The sequence below is a fragment of the Cucumis melo genome, chromosome 4 (genome assembly GCF_025177605.1).
Source record: "Cucumis melo cultivar AY chromosome 4, USDA_Cmelo_AY_1.0, whole genome shotgun sequence".
Lineage (NCBI taxonomy): Eukaryota > Viridiplantae > Streptophyta > Magnoliopsida > Cucurbitales > Cucurbitaceae > Cucumis > Cucumis melo.
The window spans coordinates 34,606,069-34,627,713 of record NC_066860.1 but is presented as its reverse complement, the minus strand read 5'-3'; the positions used below and the strand labels follow the sequence as shown (position 1 = coordinate 34,627,713).

At 36.3% G+C, this 21,645-nt stretch overlaps 4 protein-coding genes and 1 non-coding gene across 7 annotated transcripts; 3 read left to right on the top strand and 2 right to left on the bottom strand.

Moving 5' to 3' along the window:
- The first annotated feature begins 592 nt into the window (after positions 1–592).
- On the top strand, positions 593–1,792 carry LOC103486257 (PRA1 family protein B4). Its single transcript, XM_008444146.3, has one exon. The coding sequence runs from the start codon at positions 839–841 to the stop codon at positions 1,514–1,516; it is 678 nt and encodes a 225-aa protein (XP_008442368.1). The 5' UTR covers positions 593–838; the 3' UTR covers positions 1,517–1,792.
- A 3,188-nt stretch (positions 1,793–4,980) lies between these two features.
- Positions 4,981–8,192, top strand: LOC103486258 (probably inactive leucine-rich repeat receptor-like protein kinase IMK2). Its single transcript, XM_008444147.3, has 2 exons — positions 4,981–7,186; positions 7,373–8,192. Exons 1-2 carry the CDS (start codon positions 5,218–5,220, stop codon positions 7,975–7,977), a joined length of 2,574 nt encoding a protein of 857 aa, XP_008442369.1. The 5' UTR covers positions 4,981–5,217; the 3' UTR covers positions 7,978–8,192.
- A 1,117-nt stretch (positions 8,193–9,309) lies between these two features.
- MIR390C (microRNA MIR390c) lies at positions 9,310–9,418 on the bottom strand. The gene has a single exon (NR_120752.1). It is a non-coding gene; the product is annotated as a microRNA MIR390c (primary transcript).
- A 1,717-nt stretch (positions 9,419–11,135) lies between these two features.
- Positions 11,136–17,702, top strand: LOC103486259 (protein BREAST CANCER SUSCEPTIBILITY 2 homolog B). Of its 3 annotated transcripts, XM_008444148.3 has the most exons (19): positions 11,138–11,604; positions 11,886–12,887; positions 12,971–13,095; positions 13,178–13,332; positions 13,575–13,697; positions 13,787–13,984; positions 14,054–14,135; positions 14,213–14,263; positions 14,505–14,580; positions 14,675–14,786; positions 14,875–14,946; positions 15,128–15,323; positions 15,394–15,576; positions 15,802–15,944; positions 16,011–16,073; positions 16,159–16,369; positions 16,484–16,651; positions 16,745–16,834; positions 17,245–17,702. In XM_008444148.3, exons 1-18 carry the CDS (start codon positions 11,295–11,297, stop codon positions 16,799–16,801), a joined length of 3,327 nt encoding a protein of 1,108 aa, XP_008442370.1. In that variant the 5' UTR covers positions 11,138–11,294; the 3' UTR covers positions 16,802–16,834; positions 17,245–17,702. The 3 variants fall into 3 exon arrangements, 2 of the variants coding, with proteins under 2 accessions (XP_008442371.1, XP_008442370.1); XM_008444149.3 differs by lacking the exons at positions 16,745–16,834; positions 17,245–17,702 and having other exon boundaries at positions 11,137–11,604; positions 16,488–16,645; XR_537062.3 differs by lacking the exons at positions 16,011–16,073; positions 16,159–16,369; positions 16,484–16,651; positions 16,745–16,834; positions 17,245–17,702 and having other exon boundaries at positions 11,136–11,604; positions 15,394–15,654; positions 15,802–15,938.
- Positions 17,703–19,856: 2,154 nt separating this feature from the next.
- On the bottom strand, positions 19,857–21,138 carry LOC103486260 (abscisic acid receptor PYL4-like). Its single transcript, XM_008444150.3, has one exon. The coding sequence runs from the start codon at positions 20,745–20,747 to the stop codon at positions 20,127–20,129; it is 621 nt and encodes a 206-aa protein (XP_008442372.1). The 5' UTR covers positions 20,748–21,138; the 3' UTR covers positions 19,857–20,126.
- Positions 21,139–21,645: the final 507 nt, after the last annotated feature.

Here is a 21,645-nt window from a genome sequence, read left to right as displayed (position 1 = left end):
TAAAAATGCAATTCATTGCACAAGCCTTGCTTTTAGATTAAGGCAAATAAATGACTTGTCAATAAAGAAAGCCAACAAAAAATTTCAAACCACGGATTAAGGCACGACCAAGTATATATATCAACTAATCAAAATACTTAACAACAATGAAACACTACTGGATTTTAAATCAATCGTTTCATTTGACTTTTTAATAAATTTAATTGATAAAAATGCGTATTGTTTTTAAGATGTTATCTTTAAGTACAATCTTAATTAGTTTATTTCTTGAAAATCTTATTGTATTTGCAAAAACAAAGTTGATAAAGATAATGATGAGTTTGAGCACAGCTTTCGTGTGTATAGATAGATAGATAGATACACGTACACTTACCATTCCTTTTTTTTTTTTTTTTGTTTGTTAGTACCGAAAATTTATTTGGTTATTTAATATAGTTTTGAGAACAAATAGAAAAGTAAGATAGATAATCTTTGAAATTGCAAAAGTATAATTTAGCGATCAATATTTGATTGATTAACCCACAAGAAAAATGTATGATTACCGTCGGTTGACGGATCAAAAGGAAGTTGAATGGGCGGTCAGGATCAGAAGAGAGAGAAGGGAACGAGCGCAGGGAATAAAAGCTCGACCCATCCGCGTTTTTCTCCACTATTTATCGGTAGGAGAGGTGTTGTGTTGTGTTGTGTTGTTGTTTCGTCGTCAGTTTCCTTCTCCGCCATTTCTTAATATTCATTCGATCGTTCGTTCCCCTTTTGACTCATTTACACCATAACCATTCTTCCTTCAAATCTCCCTTTCTCTCACCTCCCATTTCCTTTCCATCAAGATCAACCGACTATGTCTTCCTCCTCTCCGGCCATACTTCCCATCTCCAATCCTCAATCCACCGTCGTCCCCGCCCCCACATCTGGTGGTTCTGTTCAATCTCAAGGCCCTGTCACCACCCCCGCCTTTCGCGCTTTCATTAACCACCTATCCGAATATCTCCGTCACGGTCTCTCCCAGCGTAGACCATGGGCTGAACTTGCAGATCGGACGGCATTTTCTAAGCCTGAATCCTTCTCCGAAGCCACCCTTCGAATTCGCAAGAATTACTCTTATTTTCGCGTCAATTATCTCGCTGTGGTTGCTCTGATCCTCGGCTTTTCCCTCGTTTCTCATCCGTTTTCTCTCATCCTTCTGGCCGGTCTTTTATCCTCGTGGCTATTTCTCTATCTCTTCCGTCCGTCAGATCAGCCCCTTGTTCTATTTGGTCGCACATTCAAGGATAGCGAAACCCTAATTCTCCTGGTTGTTTTCAGCGTTTTCGTCATATTCCTCACGAGCGTTGGATCGGTCCTCGTTTCGGCTCTTATGGTCGGTGTAGCTTTGGTTTGTGCCCACGGCGCGTTTAGGGTTCCTGAAGATCTCTTCCTAGATGAACAAGAAAATGTATCCACCGGTTTCCTCTCGTTCTTCAGCAGCGCAGCTTCCACCGCTGCCGCCGCCGCCGCGCCTGTGGCTGCTCGCACGTGATTTGAGTAGATGAGGGTATGGAATCGCCTTCGCTCTGGTATCAGTAAAGGCATTAAATATTGAGAATTGGCGTAGACGAAATAAAGTTTTTTTTTTCCTTCTTTTGTGCAAATTTTCATATCAACTATCCGTTCTTTTACCGTAAGATAGAGCATTATACTACATACAATGTCTATGGATTCAATTCTTTCCTCTCTTCTTTAACCATGGAACCTACCTGTTATATTCTGTAATTCGAATTTTGCTATAACACACTGTGAAGTTTTATTCTCTTAATTTGCCCTATTCGATTATTTCTTGCACATTTTACCAGCCAAAGCTTTGTGATGCTTGATTGAAATCTAGATCTGGGGTTTGGATCTGTTTGAAATATTATTTCTTCTGAATCGTGAACACTGGAACTTCTTCCCAGAACCCAAATCCCTTCCCCCTATGTTATGCACCCAAGTTATGGGTTGTTTATTTATTTACTTTGAATGTATGTTTTGTTCATAATGCACTATAAAATGTCGGTCATCTCTCAATTTAGCAGCTTCATCTTTGAAGGGGGTGTTGGATTTCGGTTTACTGGTCAATGGATTTCCCTAACTTGCATTGGGGTTCGTGGATTTTGCTTTCTCGTCGATAGTGTTGAATTTGTAAATTTCATAATCTAATAAATTCGAGTCTGTATAACCTTGAAGCTGGAAAATTTTCCTTTGTGGATCAGTTGTGTTTGGATTATTGTTGCATGTTTTATTGGTGTAGCCAATTAAACTTGGTCTAAATTGTTGAATGCTTGAACTTTATAACGTTCATGTTGAAAGTCTATAGGGGTTACTTTGGCTGTCATTTCTCATTTCTTCATGCTATGTGACGCGAGAATTTGTGAGTAAAATTGATTCTCATGGTTTGCGATCTGTATTATTTATGTAAACAACCAATATATGGTGAGCCACATGTCAGTAGTCCAGAAATTATTTGTTGTTCAACAATCTTCTTGGTTCCTGGAAAAAAGTTTATGGTCTTTGCATCTTTTTTTGGCCATTAGATTTTCCATTTTTGGGAGTTTTTCCATTTAAAATTATAATGTGTCATTTTCTCTCTTATTCTCTTGTTTATTGTTTTTATTTTCTTCTAATTTAGTTGCAATTTTATTCTACTTGGTCACCTTTACACAATATTTGTTCGTGTGCCTTGAATAGTTCAATGCAGGACAAAACTACAGATTCATTTGTGTTCATAAATTATCAACTTGAAATTTCTCGAAAAATCAAGCTATCTCCCATCCCCTGTATCTTCATATAGGCTTGTCTTTACCTTTCAATGTAGTGTTTTTTTATATGAAGCAACTTTCTTTACATATACATAGGGAGAAAATATAAGTTAGATATTTCTTTCAGTGTTGTTCCAACTTCTTGAACTGGAAAAAAATAAGGTTCTGTAAGACTTTTTTTTGTTTGTTTGTTTAGTTAATTTTTTTGGTTCAAGTATTTGTATTATTTTGAAGGTTAAGGAGGTTTAACAGTTTAAAGTTATGCAGACAGATGTTATTCAAAATGGTTTAGTGCATGATTTTTTTTCTTAGACAATAAACTTCAAAACATACCTTTAATTGGTTGAAATTGATTTCATTTCATTCCACTTTGGAACTCAAATTTCATTTTTTTAAATTGATTTTAAATAGTTAAAAATATTTTGGTTTAAATCTTATTTTTATCCTAAAATTCAAATTTTATATCTCGTTCTATTTTCATCCTTCGATTTCTAAAATGTTTGATTTAGTTCATAAACTTAAAAAATAAATAAGATAATCACTTCTAATAATTTATTTTTGATGATTTATATTTAAAGGTTAGGTGATAAATGGATGTTTTATCGTATAATATACAAAATTTCATGTGACCCATCGAGGTGCTTTTCACTCTTGCTCCTATTTCTTCTTTCTTCTATGTTTGTTTTTTGGATTTTGTGAAAATATTTATAAGCAATTTTGTAGAGTTCTTATACGTGTTTATTTGATTAATTTTTAATAACAATATTAGTTTTTAATTCAAGTTTATTTGATCTAATTGTGATTTAATTAATATAATGAATAATTCAAAGCCAAATCAAAAGGGTAATTATAATAGGTAGCAATTTTTAGAATAATTATTAAGTATGTAGCAATATTTAAAAAAATAATAATTATAATAAGTATCAACTTTTAGAATAATTATTAAGTATGTAGCAATACTTTAAAAAAATTGCAAATATAGCAAAATCTATCAGTGATACACTTTTATCGTTGATAGACTCTTATGGTTTATCGGTGATAGACCAACATTTGCTACATGGTCTATCGTTGATACTCTTATGGTTTATCAATGATAGACCAACATTTGCTACATGGTCTATCGGTGATAGACTTCTATCATGGATAGATTTCGACAGATTTTTCTATATTTGCAATTTTTTTAAAATGTTGCTATATATTTAATTATTTTGAAAATAATTGCTACATTTGCAACTATTCCTAAAAAAAAATTACAAATATAGCAAAATCTATCGTTGATAGACTCTTATGGTTTATCAGTGATATACCAACATTTGCTACAGGGTCTATGTGATAGACTCCTATCATTGATAGATTTTGATCGATTTTGCTATATTTGCAATTTTTTTAAAATGTTGCTATATATTTAATTATTTTAAATATAATTGCTACATTTGCAACTATCTCAAATCAAAATATAGAAGCCATACGATTCGGGTAAGAAAATTATAAAAACAAGGTTCAAAGTAAGTTTTTTGAAAGTTTGGAGACTAAAATAGACATTTTTAAAAGTTTAAGAATCAAGATACAACAGATAATTTTCAAACAACGAGTTAAGCAAGTTATGGCAGAATTACTAGGAATCAATAGAAACTAGTGAGTTGTTAAATATAATAATCAGACAACTTATGCTTATTTGTTAAGTCGCAAAACTCAACCTACCAAAGAAAGATAAGTTGTACGCAAAGAAAGACTAACCATTTGTCAAGACTATTAGATTAAATTGCAATAACCGAGCCTATCTCAACGCTTAGTCTAGTCTACAATTTTACAAAATGGAAAAGTTTGTGTAAAAGCTTCTGTAAAAAATGATATACATTGTAAAATTCAAGGTAAAAGATAATTATTCTCTGTCTATCTTTTCGAGAAAAGGTTAATTATTTTGTCATTATTAATATTAGTACAAAGTGAGAAAATTTGTAGGGCAGGTGGCACCTTTGTGGTGCCCTTCATAATGGTATAATTCCCATTGTACATTATCCATCTATTATGCTGACCCAATCAAATATAGCCGTTGTAGGAGAAGCAAATAAAAAAAAAAAGAAATGTCACGTAGCCTGAATTAACCGATGAAAAATGTAGCCGTTAACATAAAAGAATCAAGTCTCTGTCCCCATTGTAGGCCTTCTCTAAGCCCTTTCTTCTCCCTCTCTTCCCCTCAAAATTATTATAACATTTCAGAATCCTCACATGCCTCTTCAGACCCATTCCAACTTCTTTCTCTCTCCCCTCATCTAATTTTTCCGTTATTTTCATTTTCTTTCGAACTTCTTCTTCTTCTTCTCCTCCTCCTCCTCCTCCTCCTCCTATAAAACTTATCTTCCCTACTTTTAGAAACCCTAGAATAACCAGAAATAAGAAAACTCATTCTCTTTTCCCACTTTTCAACTGAAGTTTCTTTTGGTTCATGGGAAAAAGCCACTACCCTCCGAGTGAATTTCAGGTATACCCATTTCGGTTCATGCAGATTCTTCCACCAAAAACTGCTGATTGGTGCTCTAAATCACCAAATAACAACAGAAAACTCAAGAACCAACAATGGAGAAGCTATTCTTCGTACCTCATTGCTCTGTTTTTTGCTCTTCTTTTGGCTTGTTCCTTTCGACCAGTCGCTGGCCAGATGTGGGATGGAGTGTCTGTTACTCAAGGCGATTTTCAAGCTCTTCAAGCAATAAAACATGAACTCGTTGATCTAAAAGGAGTTTTGCGTAGCTGGAATGGTAGTAATGGAGCTTGTTACGGGCAGTGGGCTGGAATCAAGTGCGTGAAAGGGCAGGTTATTGCTATACAGCTTCCATGGAAGGCTCTTGCCGGCAGGATTTCTGACAGGATTGGGCAGCTCCGGGAACTTCGGAAGCTTAGCCTCCACGACAATGCGATCTCTGGCGTGATCCCTCGGTCCATCGGGTTCCTTCCAAATCTCAGAGGAATTTATCTTTTCAACAACAGATTGTCAGGTTCTATTCCTCCTACTATTGGTCATCTTCCCCTACTTCAAACTCTTGATTTGAGCAACAATTTGCTCACTGGAGAAATTCCTTTCGGTATAGCAAATTCTACCAAATTGATTAGAGTTAATCTGAGTTACAATTCGTTGTCGGGATCTATCCCAAGAAGTTTTACACAGTCGTTCTCTCTTATAATTCTTGCCCTTCAGCACAATAATATTTCTGGGACTGTCCCAGATTCTTGGGGAAGTCTTGGAAACAGAACTTGCCCACTTGGGGTTTTGACACTTGATCATAATGCTATATCTGGAGCAATTCCAGCTTCTTTAACTAAATTGGAATGGCTTCAAGAGATTTCCATCAGTGAGAACAAGATCTCTGGAGCTATACCAGGTGAAATAGGCAGGCTGAAGAGACTTCGTCTTTTGGATTTGTCGAACAACGCCATTAATGGCAGCTTCCCTTCAAGTTTCTCCAATCTCTCCTCTCTTCAGTTATTGAAGGTTGAAAATAATCGTCTTGAAAGCCAGATTCCAGGAGATATTGATAGAATGCACAATCTCTCGGTGGTCAAGCTTGGGAAGAATCGTTTTAGTGGTGAGATTCCTGCAAGTTTTGGGAACATTTCTGCTATTAGCCAACTTGATTTCTCAGAAAATAACTTCACTGGACAGATTCCAACATCATTGACCCGGTTGTTGAATCTAACCTCTTTCAATGTCTCTTACAACAATCTCTCTGGCCCTGTCCCGGTTCTCCTATCAAATAAGTTCAATGCGAGCTCTTTTGTAGGGAACCTTCAACTGTGTGGTTTTAGTACTTCAACTCCATGCCTACCCGCATCCTCCCCACAAAATGTTACTACTCCATCAACTGAGGTCCTGAAACCGCCTCACCACCGCAGACTTAGTGTAAAGGACATAGTCCTGATAGCTGCAGGAGCTCTGTTGGTGCTTCTTCTTCTTCTCTGCTCAATTTTGCTCTGTTGTTTATTATCAAAAAGAGCTGCTGCCAGAAAGACTGACAAAACAACTGCCAAGCAAGCTGCTGCCAGAAGCATCGAAAAGGCAGCACCCGGGAGCACAGAAGTTGGGGCAGGTGAAGCTGGTGGAAAACTAGTTCATTTTGATGGGCCATTTGTTTTCACTGCTGATGATCTTCTGTGTGCGACTGCTGAGATCATGGGCAAGAGCACATATGGAACAGCATATAAAGCAACATTGGAAGACGGAAATGAAGTTGCAGTGAAAAGATTGAGAGAGAAAACAACAAAAGGGCAAAAGGAATTTGAAACCGAAGTTGCAGGCCTCGGAAAAATTCGACATCCAAATCTACTTGCTCTTAGAGCTTACTACTTGGGCCCCAAAGGAGAGAAGCTCCTGGTCTTTGATTACATGCCTAGAGGAAGCCTCTCTTCCTTCCTTCATGGTAAGTAGACTCAACAGTTGACTGTACAAGTTTTACTATCATCGTTTTTTTTTTCTTTTTTCCAGTTGCAGTTCAAACAGGATCGAGACTCAGAAGCAACAAGCTCTACTACTTATGAAAGAGGTTATTGATCTAGTTAAACTATACTCATAACTCATATACTTACTTTTGTTTTACTGTATGCAGCTCGTGGGCCAGAAACCACGGTCGATTGGGCAACAAGGATGAAAATAGCGATCGGAATCACGCAAGGCTTGAACTACCTCCACACAGAGGAGAATCTTATTCATGGAAACCTCACGTCCAGCAACATTCTGCTGGATGATCAGAATAATGCTCGTATTGCAGATTTTGGGCTTCCCAAGCTCATGACTTCAGCTGCAGCCACAAATGTGATTGCCACTGCAGGAACACAGGGCTACAATGCACCAGAGCTAACAAAAACCAAAAAGACCACAACAAAGACAGATGTCTACAGCCTTGGAGTCATAATATTGGAACTTTTGACAGGAAAATCTCCTGGAGAAGCCATGGATGGAATGGACTTACCACAGTGGGTGGCCTCAATAGTAAAGGAAGAGTGGACAAATGAAGTGTTTGATTTGGAGCTTATGAAAGATACACAAAATATTGGTGATGAACTGCTCAACACTTTAAAACTAGCCCTGCATTGTGTTGATCCGTCACCAACTGCTCGGCCAGATGTTCAGCAGATTCTCCAGCAACTGGAGGAAATCAATGCTTCTACTTCTGGTGATGATGGTGCCAAAAATCAACCAGAAAATGAATAGAAGGGCTATAGATAATTATAGATTACTCCCAAGATACTGCCAAGATGAGAAGAACATAAGGGTATAGTGTGGTTCTTTTATTTGTTATAGGCTTATAGTATAGATTATAGAAGAGGAGATGTATTCTTTTATTTTTTGTCAATTAGTATTTGAATTATTCTTTTATTCATATATTGATTCTAAGTGCATATATATCGTTGATGATACGAGTATAATGGGATCCTTCTGTGATGTATTTTCCATTCATTTTTTTCTGTCAATAGACAGCTTCATCCCAAGGCAAAATACTACATTTAGATGGCTTACGCAGTTTAACGGGAGATGCCTTCTTCATTTGATCGCCCCTCCCCTAATCACAGTATCTCATGAATCATCGCCAAGTAGTGTGTTGTTCATCCCTCGTCTTCTGTCTCCGAATCGCCGTGGAATTTCAGCTCAAACATACCCAGCGATGCTGCAAAGCCTAATTGGTATCATCTCTCAATTTTCCTCTTATCAAGATCTGAGCAAAATCTTAGCCAATTCAAACAATAAAATTATTTTGAACAAGCAAGTAAATCGAGCTTCGAATTCACCGACAGTATTCTGAAAATTAACTTATCGCAAGAGAATAAAATATCAATTGAAATGGCTGATTGGCTTGGCATAAACCCTCTTTTTGTTGACCGACTTGTAAAAGAACAGTCAAAGTTCTAAAAGTGTTTGTTTTCATTTTCACATTTTCCTTTTTCTATTGACATTAAATGTTGCGGGGCCAGGGAAAAGAACAGTGTTCCTCATTTTTTCCATTAACAAGGTTGGTGCCAAAAATGGCGCAAGTACTTTTTCCTATCTACGATTGATTATGACTGCATTTATCATACGTTGAACGAAGCAAAAAGCATGTGATTTTTCTACCAACTGAGAAGAAAAAATCAGAAGGTTCCAAATAGCTAAGATACGCTGCAGAGATTTCGCCACACATTTCACCCACTTTAAAGCAAGAGAGAAAGTGACAACATCTTAACCCTCGCGCCAGAGTTGAATTTAATTTCATGATATTTGGATTTAACCTAATTGTTTGAGTTGTGAATTGTAATTGTTTTTGTTTAAGCTAGGAAGCAAACCTCAAAGAAAATTGAACTGGGAGTTCTATTTCCATGAACTGAAACTCTTTAATCAAAACTCCGATTTCAGAAAAATTAATTCAACTTCATAGACAGAATAATCGTAGATACTCACTTTCTCATTTGCTCGTCGAATGATCAGTCAATGTGTGTCGCAACTAGTGGCATTACTCCCTTACCGTAACCTACATTCATAGAGACGATAATATCCAAAGGCAGAGCAAGAAGAACCAGTGAAACTCAGGATGGATAGCGCCGCGATAGAGAAATCGCCAACCCGGAGACGGAACCGCCGTCAACCAACGGCGCTATCCCTCCTGAGCTTCAGAGGATTCTTCTCAACTTCAGTCGTCGATGTTTCCGACAGCGGCAACCATTTTTATTGAAAAAAAAAAAAAGAAACGTAGGGAGCATGGGAAACACAGTGAGAATTTGCTATAGGGAATGGATTAGGAAAATGATATTATATAATTGATGAAGGATAGTACTTGTAATCTCGATGAAGAGGATAGGACGACACTGTTTAGCCTATGATTGGTCGGAATGTATAGTTTCACCCATTTTCTTCTCTTCTTTCTACTCTATACCACCTTGCCGACTACGATGCTTTACGCTTTTCTTGCGCTGCATTGCATCAACAGCCTACGCCGTCATTCACGCCAAGAGAGGACTGAATTTTAGAAAATTTGCACAAACCATCGTTCAATTATGACATTATACCCTCCAATTTTGTGCCACATCAATGAATAAACAAACAAATGAACGAATAGTCAAAATTTCATACAAACGCAAGGATTGGACAGTGACGCATTAACTCTTCTAAGCTTTAGTTTTGATTGTTTTTATTTTTTTAAAGAAAATTCATCCAATAAAAAGAGTAAATACAACCACTCTCCCCAGTTATCTCATCAAAAAACAAAAACTCAAATCTTTCAAAGAGGTGAAAGAAGCATATTGGTTCAAAAAGAACGTAGAGAAAGGCGCTATAGCAAGCCAATGTACAACTGAATTACCAAAGCACGAGTACTTGACAAAATCAATACTGCCTAAAGAATCGGCAATGTTGAAAACAATATTAGCTAAGCTTTTTGATTATTGGCTCTATTGCTAAAAAAAAAGAGAAGGATGTTATGATCGTGCAACGACAAGGCCGAATAGTCATAACAACCGACTTTATGTATATAGATAAATGCACCACCTTTTTCAAATGTTTGGTGGTAATTTAAACAGCTATGATCTCCCCATTTTTTAAATTATTGGAACCCCGCTGATTGGTCGTTTCAAGTGAATTAAACGTTTTTTTTTCTTCTTTCTTTTCAAATCTATTTTATTTTATTTCACTTTTTCTATAGGATGCTTGACACAATGAGTTGATAATAAAATACCAAACTACCGTTGTATGTTTAGGTCCAAGCTTATAAAAAGGAGTTAATCACAAAAATTTGCAAACACACCCCCAAAATACTCCTATAAACTGAAATAAAATAAATATACTTTAAGTTAATTTGAATTGGTTATATATTACAGTTTAGAGCATTGTGGTATTGTATGAAATAACATGCATATGTGGCACCTCCAAAGTCATGTTAGTTAGTTAGTACGTTCTTTCTTCGATCAATCATATAAATATTATAATTTAACTAATATTATTCAGTCAAGGTGAACATGTTTTAATTTAAATGGATAGTTGCAAATGTAACAATTATATTCAAAATAATTAAGTATATAACAACATTTTAAAAAAATTACAAATATAGCGAAATCTGTCGAAATCTATCAATGATAGAAGTCTATCTCTGATAGACCATGTAGCAAATATTGGTCTATCATTGATAAACCATAAGATAAACCATAAGAGTCTATCAACAATAAATATAAAAATTACTGCCTTTTATAATTACCTTTAATTTTAATTTTCAAAGTTCTTTAAATACCTGGAAATTTGGGCTTCGAGCCAAAGTTTGCATCTACCGTACGATCCAAGTGCGGGACTGGGCTGGGACAAGTGGTTTAAACCCAAACGAACCATTATAACTTGAGAAATAGACGAGGTTCCTTGATTCTGACGTTTAACCCATTCCCCCCAATCGGACCTTCTTCCCTCCTCAGTTGCGAAATTTCCCGCCACTTTTTTTGGAAGAACGGTATAGACTCGGCTCAAAGGGCCAAAGGCGACGCTGACTCCGCTTCGTCATTGGCTGCGACGGGGGCATGTCGTCGTGGCAGATTTTTTCCGATTCCGGCAACAATTTCCGCTGGGAACTTTCCGGTCAGCGTCTCGAAGGCAAATCCGAATGCGAACGAAATGGTTCTCTTTCTCGAAGTAACAGCACCACCTCCGTCGCCCGTCTCCCATCCATGGCTGACCTCTTGCTTTGCTCAAGGTTCATGCAAAATTCCGAGGATGCAGGTGCGGGCCCTTCGATGTTTCGAACCGGATTGGGAAAATCGGTTTCTGTAAAACAGTCTTCAATCGATAAGGCTTTATCTCTGCTCTCCGACGATAACGCTCCAGATATAGGTTTTTCTTCACTCTCTTAATTCCAACAATTTCTTTAGCTATATCTTATATCCATTGCTCTGTAGAACTTCTTATCTTGATTACTCAATCACAATTTATGTAGGTCGCAATTTTGATTCATATTCCATCTTTGCTATTTTCTAACTTCAGTCTACCTATTTACCTTTTAACATATTATTGTTCATTTAATCTCACGACCGAGAGAAATTCGTGTGTTTTTCTAATTAGGGTGCTTATAGTTATAGTTGATGGATAAATCTTCATTAGTTCAATTCATGCAGGTCAATTGCGTAATGGAGGTAATTTCTCCAATTCTCTCTTTCAAACGGGCACCGGGAAATCGGTCAACGTATCTTCTGAAGGTCTTCTCAGAGCCAAGACATTGTTGGGACTGGAAGAAGATGATACATGTTCCAATTTTCAAAACTTCGGACAAGCTATCAGCCCATACGATGTGAAAGGGGGATTTTCAGAATCAAAAGGTGTGTGTAGTATGGAGGACATGAGCGGTGCACCAGTTTCAATCTCTCCATTGGTCTCTAATACTTGCTTTTCAAGAAGTTCATTAGAGAATCAAGCTAGCCCGTCGTTCAGACAAATTGAATTGCCTAATAAGGCTCCCAAGGCTCCTCCAATAAAGTTTCATACAGCTGGGGGAAGATCCTTATCTGTTTCAAGCGATGCACTACAACGTGCAAGAAGTCTCCTTGGTGACCCAGAGTTGGGAAGTTTCTTGGATGATGGGGACAGGGTTTGCTATAAGAGGAATATGGGAGATGCAACACCGTCAAATGGGGAACATACTTTTCAGACTCCTTCATCCAACAAGGTAGAGTCAACTACTGAACACACATCCAAAAGCTTTGTTTCCCCATTAAGATCATCTTCAAGAGTTATGCAATCTTCATTCAAGTCAAAGAGTATATTAGGTAGTAATTTGATGAAGAAATTTGATGCAGCCGAAGAAGAAAGTATTAGTAGGTTTGACGACAATAAATCCCGTTCAACAGAAACTATAGGCAGCCAGCCTAATGAGCCATGTACTATAGTGGAGAATGCTCTTGAAAATGGAATTAGATCAGGGATTCATTTGGCTGATCGGTCATTTGGTGAACCACTAAATGACATTTCGAATATTGTTGACTCAAGAAGTAGAAGTGGTAGAGCTAGTAATAACGAGAAGAGGAAGCTTTGGGGTACAAGTTCCATATCTCCATTCAAAAGGCCTCGGAATGCCAAGTTTTCCACTCCCTTGAATAAGAATGCATCACTTGTTACTACAAGTCAGTTTACCTTCTTTAGCTTTTTCACATCTTATTTGTTAGCTTCATTGTTTTTGTAGATTCTTGATTATATTTTTGACCAGGCTTATCAACTTCATCGTCGAATAACCTCAGTTGCAAAAGAAGGGTTTCCACTCGGTATCCACATCAAACTTCAAGGATGTACATCAAGGAGTATTTTGGAAGACCTCCATCACACCATGACAAGGTTCGTAGATCTAAGGCCAGCACACCTAATTTTGCTGTTGAATTCTGATACTGAGACGCTATTTTCAACTGTGGTGAAATAGTTGGATTACTTGTCAGATGAAGTCAGAAGTATCAAAGCAGAAAATGCAGAGAAATACAAAGTTCCTGACAACTCTGGCACAAATTGTATTGGAGTAGAAGCTTTTCGTCATATGTTAGCTGAGTGTGGAGCTTCCCTGCAACATGTTTCTGAATTGTAAATTTTTCTGACTTTTTAATTCTTACACACACTATTATGAAAGGTGCAATCCAATCAAATACAAATCAGGTCAACCCTTGTGGGTGCATGAGAAGTTTGGACCTTTGGAGTAGCTTAGCCTAATAGTCTCACTGTTTGCAGAAGGAGACATACGAGATATATGATCAGTTCTTGCTCCATATTGAGTTTTCTCAATTTTTTTCGGTATGGGTTTAACTTTTGTGGTTTTGGCTGTTTAGGTGGGTCACAAATCACTACAAGTGGATTGTTTGGAAACTGGCTTGCTATGAGAGGCAAAGTCTGGTCAAATCAAATAGAAAATTTTTGGGAGTTTCCAATGTTCTGGAGGAATTGAAATATAGGTGAATAATTGCATTTATTACTGAAATATGATAGAATAGAACTACCCTATTTATAAAAAGAGTGAAATAAATTATTTAATGCTCGAAAGGTACGAAAGAGAAGTGAATCAAGGTCACCGTTCGGCAATAAAGAGAATACTGGAAGGAGAAGCACCGCCATCTGTGTTGTTAACTTTATGTATTTCAGCTATTCGCTCAAAATGTAAATCAAGGGCCCAAGTTTGTTCATCTATGATCAGCGAGTCTAATTATGGTGAAGGGGCAAAAGTTGAACTGACTGATGGATGGTATGGAACTGACCCTCTAGGGTTTTCATTACATATTTGATTCTTTGGCATTGATATTGGATGTGATAGGTATTCCATTGATGCTCTTTTGGATGGGCCACTGTCAAAGCAACTTCTTATGGGAAAACTGTTTGTGGGACAGAAACTTCGGGTAATTTATCTATTATTTATCCAATTATTTATTCATTGAACGCGCTTCCAGCTAACAGTTTTTAATCTCTTTTGAAGATATGGGGAGCAAGATTGTGTGGTTGGATCGGGCCTGTTTCACCTCTTGAGGTTGTTTTTGTTTATTTCTTGATTATATCACATATTTAGTTCCCATACTTTCCACGGTGTTAATGGTTCAAATTATTCCATTTTAATAATGTTTTATAATAGAAGTCTTTGACTGTTGGATACTATAAACATAAAGGACCATGAAGAAACAAGTTCTAATATGAAAATAAACTATGTCTATCGTTGGTTTAAACATGCCGTTTTATTTCTGATCATTTGTGCCTTTCATCTTCAACTACAGATGCCAGAGACTGTTAATTTGACGTTGCATATAAATGGAACTTTTAGAGCTCATTGGGCGGATAGACTGGGATTCTGTGAGTGCCACAGAAATTCTGTTGATAATGCCAATTGTCTACGTGCCTATAGTTTACTGGTTTATTCATGCTTGACACTTCTATTTCTATGTAGGCAAAAATGCTGGTGTCCCATTATCCTTTAAGTGCATCAAGAGCAGTGGGGGTCCAGTTCCTTGGACTTTGGTTGGAGTCTCACGGAAATACCCCGTTCTTTATAAGGAGAGGTGATACAAGATGAGTGTGTCAACTATTCTGTATGAAATGCTAAAAATGCTTTAATCTTGTTACCTAGCTTTGCCATGATTGATATAGGTTAAGTGATGGGGCATCCATAGTAAGAACTGAGAGGATGGAGATGAAGATCAGGCAATTATATGAGCAGAGGTGGATACCCAACCTATGTATATTTAAAATTCTTTGTTTAACACGGACAATATCTACCATGTATTAATTATGTTTCTATGGTATAAGTTAGAAATTGAGTATGGTTAATTTAAAGAATTGCAGATGTAATAGGGAGGTTTTGCTAAGTTTGTATTGTGGCTGAATGATGATTTGACTGTAGGCGCACAGCTATTATAGATGGTATTGTTTCTGAATTCCAGAGAGGCACAAAGAGTAATATCTACAATGAGAGTGATAGTGAAGAAGGGGCAAAACTCTTTAAGATCCTTGAGACAGCGGCCGAACCTGAACTTTTGATGGCAGAGATGAGTCCTGAACAGTTGACTTCTTTTGCGAGCTACCAAGCTAAAATAGAGGTTATTTTTATTTTATTTTATTTTGCGGGACAGATTAAATCAGATTGTTAATCATGTCATTAAATTTTAGGCAATCAGGCAATCAGACATGGAAAAATCAATTGAGAAAGCACTGGCAGATGCTGGATTAAGTGGTAGAGATGTCACTCCATTTATGAGAGTTAGAGTGGTTGGACTTACAAGCAAAAGCAGCCAAAGAAAAATTCATGGGAAGGAGGGCTTGATTACAATCTGGAATCCATCAGAAAAGCAGGTGAATTTAATCATTTGATCCATGTCTTATCCATTCTCATGTCAATTTTCTTTTCCATTTGAGTCATCTGCCCCTCAGGTTCACTTTCACGCACTTTCTCCACCAATGAATAATTTTACTTTAAATTTTTTTTTATCAAGTTCAATTGTCCGTTTGTATGATGAATGAGTAAGATTTGTTTGCCTTAACAAGCATCTAACTGAATGTACTAAAACAATGTGATAGCAACTTGAGCTGGTTGAGGGCCAGGCATATGCTATTGGAGGACTTGTGCCAATAAATTGTGATGCGGATATTCTTTACTTGCAAACAAAAGGATCAACCACCAAATGGCAGTCTTTATCTCCCCAGTCCATGAAATGCTTTGAGTACGTCTTTTCATGTCTCTTGTTTTGGTAAAATTGAGGTGCAAACTCATGTCTCTTTTCCTGCAGGCCCTTTTATAACCCCCGGAAATCTGTTTTGTTATCAAATTTGGGGGAAGTTCCTCTATCCAGGTAAAGCGCAACTAATTCTCTAAAAGGCATCATTCAATTTTTGGACATTCTGTGGTATCACTAACATTTTTCCTTTTATTTGCAGTGAATTTGATGTTGTTGCAATTATTGTACATGTTGGGGAAGTTTTTGCTGCTGCTCAACAGAAGAAACAGTGGATATTTGTGGCAGATGGTTATGTATCTGAGCCACATTCAGAAGGCATATCCAATTCGCTCCTAGCTATTAGTTTCTGCTCACAGTATGCTGATGATGAGTCATTTGTGCCAATGAACATCAACCTTACCGGTTCCACCGTATGTAAATTTTGTTTCCCCCATTTCTTTTCTTATTATTTTTCAAATCCAAAGTGCATTGTCTCTAATTATATTGGTAGTATTAATTTACTGTTAGATCAAATCTTCCTTCAGGCAGGTTTCTGCAATCTTATAAAGAGACCAAAGGATCAAATAAATCATCTCTGGGTAGCAGAAGCAACGGAGAATACTTCGTACTTTTTGAACTTCGATTCTACGGATTGTTCTCACATGAAGAATGCTGCAGTTTCTGCTAAAAGATGGGCAGAGAATTCTACCTCAGTTTGTACTCTATTATTGTATTCCTGATTCTTTTTTTACCCCTGATGATTAATTTCTCTGAATTAATCCATCTTCCTTGTTTCTTCCATTCAGATTATTGAGAATCTCAGGGAGAAGATTTTATTTATGATTGATGATCGTAAAGACTAGATGAAAAAAGGGGCTGATGGGACCGGATTTAATGTAAGAGTCTCTGTGCACTTTTTTATCTTCGTAGGACACAGGCAAACAGCTGAAGTAACCAATATCAAAATATATGACCTATTTAGCTAATACCAACTCGAACACATGTCACTTGATTAAAAACTATAAGTATTATAACTCTCATTTGATAAAAGTTTTACTTTTATTTTAAAATAAGCAAGCTTAAAAAACTACTTGCTCTGGTTTTCAAAGTCTGACTGGAATTTCGAATTTTAGTAAATTGATAATAAAACAAAGAAATCATATGTGAAAGTAGTGATTATATGTTTAATTTTCCATAACCAACAATAGAAACCTAAGCCATTCGCGTGGTTTTAGTTTTAGACTAAATGGGATGTTCTAATTTTAAACCTTTATCAATATCCTGTAAATTACAATGCACTTTGCAGATCCTTGCCAAAAAAGAAGAGAAAGAAAAGGTCTTTATCACAGCAATGAGATGAGCAGGCGTATGGAACCCATGAATTGCAAATCATTTTCATGTGCCGTTTGCTATCAATCCTTCTGTCTTATTAACAAGATTTGGTATTCAACATGTGCATTAAATACAGAAAGAGCAGGTGGCTTTGCCCCGTGGGCTACAGTGGGAAAAGACTGGCGTCTGTGGCATGTAAGTAAAACTTTTGTGGCTCAAGCTTCAGTTTCATCTTTTGTTCTTTGGTTTAGCTGCCAAAATTTTCCATGCACGGAAAGGGACTCGCGTCTTGGGTTGGTTCCTTCTATTAGATGTATGTCAATTTTGTACACATTTTTCTTGTGTAAAAAGTTAGCTGTAAATGTTTAGAATATGACTTATCATTATTTTTAATTTAGCCTTTTAAAATCTTAAAAGCTCTATTTTACGACTCTCTGATGTTATTTTTCAAATTCACAGCATTGCTAGTTAGATTTGATAATAGATGTATGTTTCTTTAGTAGAATAATGCAAGAGATGGTGTTTGAACTTTGACCCTAAAGGAGGGAATAGTTTCATTCATTCATTTATTATTTTCTAAAAACTTCGTTGAATTGTCTCAAATTCGTGATGACATCTTGTTTAGTTTACTAATGTATGTAATATGTTGAAATGACTAAAACTCAATCCAATTCCAAATTTATACAACTTATTTGAGTTGAATAAACTACAAATGAATGTTTTAGAAATAATATTTCGTTTGTTTAATTCAAGAAAGAACCTAGTGTGTCAAGAATTCAAATAGGAGGAGATGGAATAATATGTGGTGGATTAGAGTAGTCCAAGAGGGAAAAGAAAGAAAAATAGGGGATTGGGGGGGGGGGGGGGGGGTGAAGGCATCCAAAAGCAGACAAGAGTAGATGTATAGATTAAAAGCATTCCCGAAGCAAGTTGGTTCCAAATGAAAAAGGGGTGTCCCTTTCATTTCAAAACACGTTCCCTCTTCCTCATTCACAACTTGCCAATAAAAACACTTCCACATTAATCAACTTGCCTCCTTTCTTTTCACTCACATTTCCTTTTATCAGTCCCATTATTATGGAGAGAAAATACTACTTCTTTATTATTCTAAAACCTTTATTTATTTATTTATTTATCTATCTATTATTATTATTATTATTATTTATTAGTTTATAAATGTTATAATTTTTTAATTAATTTAGTCATTAATTAGACACATACTTAACAAAACATATATAAACTCACAACATATTAGGCAGGTTTATTTTCTTCACTAAACCTCTAAACCCCAAATATTATTTACTATATTATGTATAAATGGTATGATAAACCATTCAATTACCAAGTATCATGGAGCATCTGTGATTGTGAAGGATGCTTTGAAATGAAACTAAATTTGATTTGACTTTGACTATACAATTACCTCCAGGGTGATGTCACTGTTAATTATTGTCATGTGAAGAAAGAAAGAAAAGAAAAGAGGATTAATCAGATGTATTATTGTTGTAAGTGATGAAGGTATGTGAGTTGTCGTATCAAATCTGGTCTACTTCGGGTTTATGCAACTCTACAGTGAATAACGACGCCGTTCTGACACTCTAACTCCCCGCCCATTTCACGTGTCCAAATATTTTCCAATAATCTCCCTTCTTCCACCTTCTTCACTTTTCCATTCAAATATCCCATCATAACACTATTAGAAGACGAGAAATTCCACTTTATTTTGTACTAAAAAGGAAATTACGTTCATGTTTATTGAACATTTTCTTTTATAAATACTCATAACAAAAAAGAAACATCTATATATGAATAAGAATACTAATCACCATAAACATAAATAATTATTTAAATGAAAAAATAACTAAAAGTATTTTCAATTATAGCAAATTACCACTGTTTATTAGTGATAATAGATATCGATATCCATTAATATAATATATCAAACAATGTTTTATAAAGACAAGTCAATTTTTTTAAAACTAAAAACTATTCCTTACAAAATTTTATTTATGTTTTTGCTATTTGACTAGGATTGCATCTATTTATACTTTAAAAATGTATAAAATAAAAATGTGATATGAAATTGAAGAAAAGTAGTTTATTATTATTGAATGAGTAAATATATATATATATATTATTAAATAAAACTAAGGAAATTACATGAGATCCATAGAAAAAATTTAGAAAAAAATAATTCATAGCAATCTTTTTTTTTTTTTTTCATATTATGAATACAACCAATATGATAACTATAAAAATGTTATCCGTTTTGAAATTTATTATTTTTACAATTTAGAAAATGTAGAGCCCCTATTTTTCATACCAAATTTTTACTATTTTTGCAAAAATCCCTAAAACTAAAACCATTTCAATTTAAAGTTGGTTTGGAATGTAAGAGTTGTTAACCAAAATATAAAAGTTTAGTTTTCAATTAATTGGATAACATCTCCAACAAACTATAAACGTAACTCCTCCGGCAAATTGAAGAAATATATCTGAACTCCTTTTTCCACAACCTTCTAATTTACCAACATTTATTCCTCTATTTACTATTTACATTAAACAAATACTTTATGCATCGGATCATTCATACACAAACGAACAATCCCTTTATATAATAATAATGCCCTAAATATCTTTTGTGATATATATAATGTTGAAATCAAACTGATTATTAACACTTTCTATTTGGTAACAAGACACAGAAACAAATTCCTAAATATTACTTCATGCACAGATCGGAAGGTATTTGGGTACTCCATGAAAATTTCTACACAATTAAGCCCAAAAAAATTGAAGAAATAGAGAAACAGAGGAATATATAGTGAATGTTTACTTTAAATTAGTGAAGTTAACTTATGGTGGAGATTGATTATTGCGTTTATGCAAATTCTCCGCAAGTTGAGCCAATGACTGCAGATTGCACCGCAGAATGGTATCCACAAACACGATGGTATCATCTTTCGTATTTCCCGGCGGAGTATCCACGGCGTACGACTCCACGACGACGGTCTTATTTCCGCCCTCGGCCGACGATGGGTGAAGTGTGGTGATGGATCTGTAGTTAGCGAGGCGGTGGTCGCCACCGATCATACTGAAGCTCAGGATGTGGTGTTCGTCGTCCAGAATCTCAAGGCGTTCGGTACTGCACCCTGCGGGAAGGCCGGAGATGACGTGTACCTCCCGGAGAGTCCCCACGTTTCCATCGCCGACGACCACGTGGCAGCTCTTGACGAAGTGTTTGTAGGCCTGAGGGTTATCGAATCGCCGGACCACCGACCAGACGGTAGAAATGGGGGCGGCGATTTCTTGGACCACGGCGGAACAAGTCTGGTTGGGCCCCACCGCATAGGTATGGTAGACGGCCACGGATTCCGGCACCTGAGACCATTTGTGAGCCTCTTTCTGGCAATGGATTGGATCGGAGCCGTTGAATCGGTCTATTAGAACAGAAGATACAGAGGGTTTTGAAGGCATTTTCCAGTGAAGAGTGGGTTTTAACAAAATCTACCGGAGACCCAAAACAAAAAAATAAAAAACGAAAGAGAGGATTTCAAACTTGCCAGCCGCCACGGCGGTGGACGGCGGCGATTCTTTTGGGCGGTCCGGCAGTTGAACGATTAGCTCAGCCTCTCGGTTTCGGCTTTCCCGTTTGAACCACAAACGAAAGACATGAGCGAAGGATCTTTAAATACCAAGCGAAAGCGTAACTTTATCAAACGATATTACCAAAATATCCTTCTCTTGCCTTTGGTTTTTATATACAAAGCTTCCCTTCCCATCCTTTTGTTTAGAGGGTTTAAATCAAACCCCCCTTTGTTACCCATAATAATACTCTAATTCACTATCACTTATTAAGCAATAACTTAAATAGATTTTCTTTTTCTTCTTTCTAAAGTGAATTTGAAATTCATATAACCTCACATCTTGTACCAAAAAAAAAAAAGAAAGAAAAAAATTGGTCCCGAATAGAACTAAAGGAAAACATTTATAACACAAGAAACAATAATTTCTCAATTGATGTTCACACTAATTGAAGAGGTGGTTTAATGTAGTTGGAGCCCACAAAGGAAGTGGGAGAATGGGAATGGGCCATACATAACATAGACGTAGTTAGCATCATCGTGTTGAATGAATATTAAGTTTGTGGCCGAAACAAAACAAAAGGGGTTGTAGATTAATAACAAAGGGAAGCAAGGGCAAATGTGTTAATTAAATCTCTCATCAACTAAATAATAATATATGCAACTTGCTAAATGGGAGATGGGTGGGTGCACCTTTAAGATTAATGGTAAAAGAGAAGAGTATGGAAGAATTTGAATAGAGAGGAAAGGCTTGAAAAGCCTTTATGAAATGAAGCCTTCACCAATGACGC

Coding starts and splice junctions, on each gene's coding strand:
- LOC103486260 (XM_008444150.3), bottom strand. CDS start 20,747: ATGCCTTCAAAACCCTCTGTATCTTCTGTTCTAATAGACCGATTCAAC.
- LOC103486259 (XM_008444148.3), top strand. CDS start 11,295: ATGTCGTCGTGGCAGATTTTTTCCGATTCCGGCAACAATTTCCGCTGG. Junction 13,698..13,786: donor CTGGAGGAATTGAAATATAG/GTGAATAATTGC, acceptor AATGCTCGAAAG/GTACGAAAGAGAAGTGAATC. Junction 14,581..14,674: donor GGCGGATAGACTGGGATTCT/GTGAGTGCCACA, acceptor ATTTCTATGTAG/GCAAAAATGCTGGTGTCCCA.
- LOC103486257 (XM_008444146.3), top strand. CDS start 839: ATGTCTTCCTCCTCTCCGGCCATACTTCCCATCTCCAATCCTCAATCC.
- LOC103486258 (XM_008444147.3), top strand. CDS start 5,218: ATGGGAAAAAGCCACTACCCTCCGAGTGAATTTCAGGTATACCCATTT. Junction 7,187..7,372: donor CCTCTCTTCCTTCCTTCATG/GTAAGTAGACTC, acceptor TACTGTATGCAG/CTCGTGGGCCAGAAACCACG.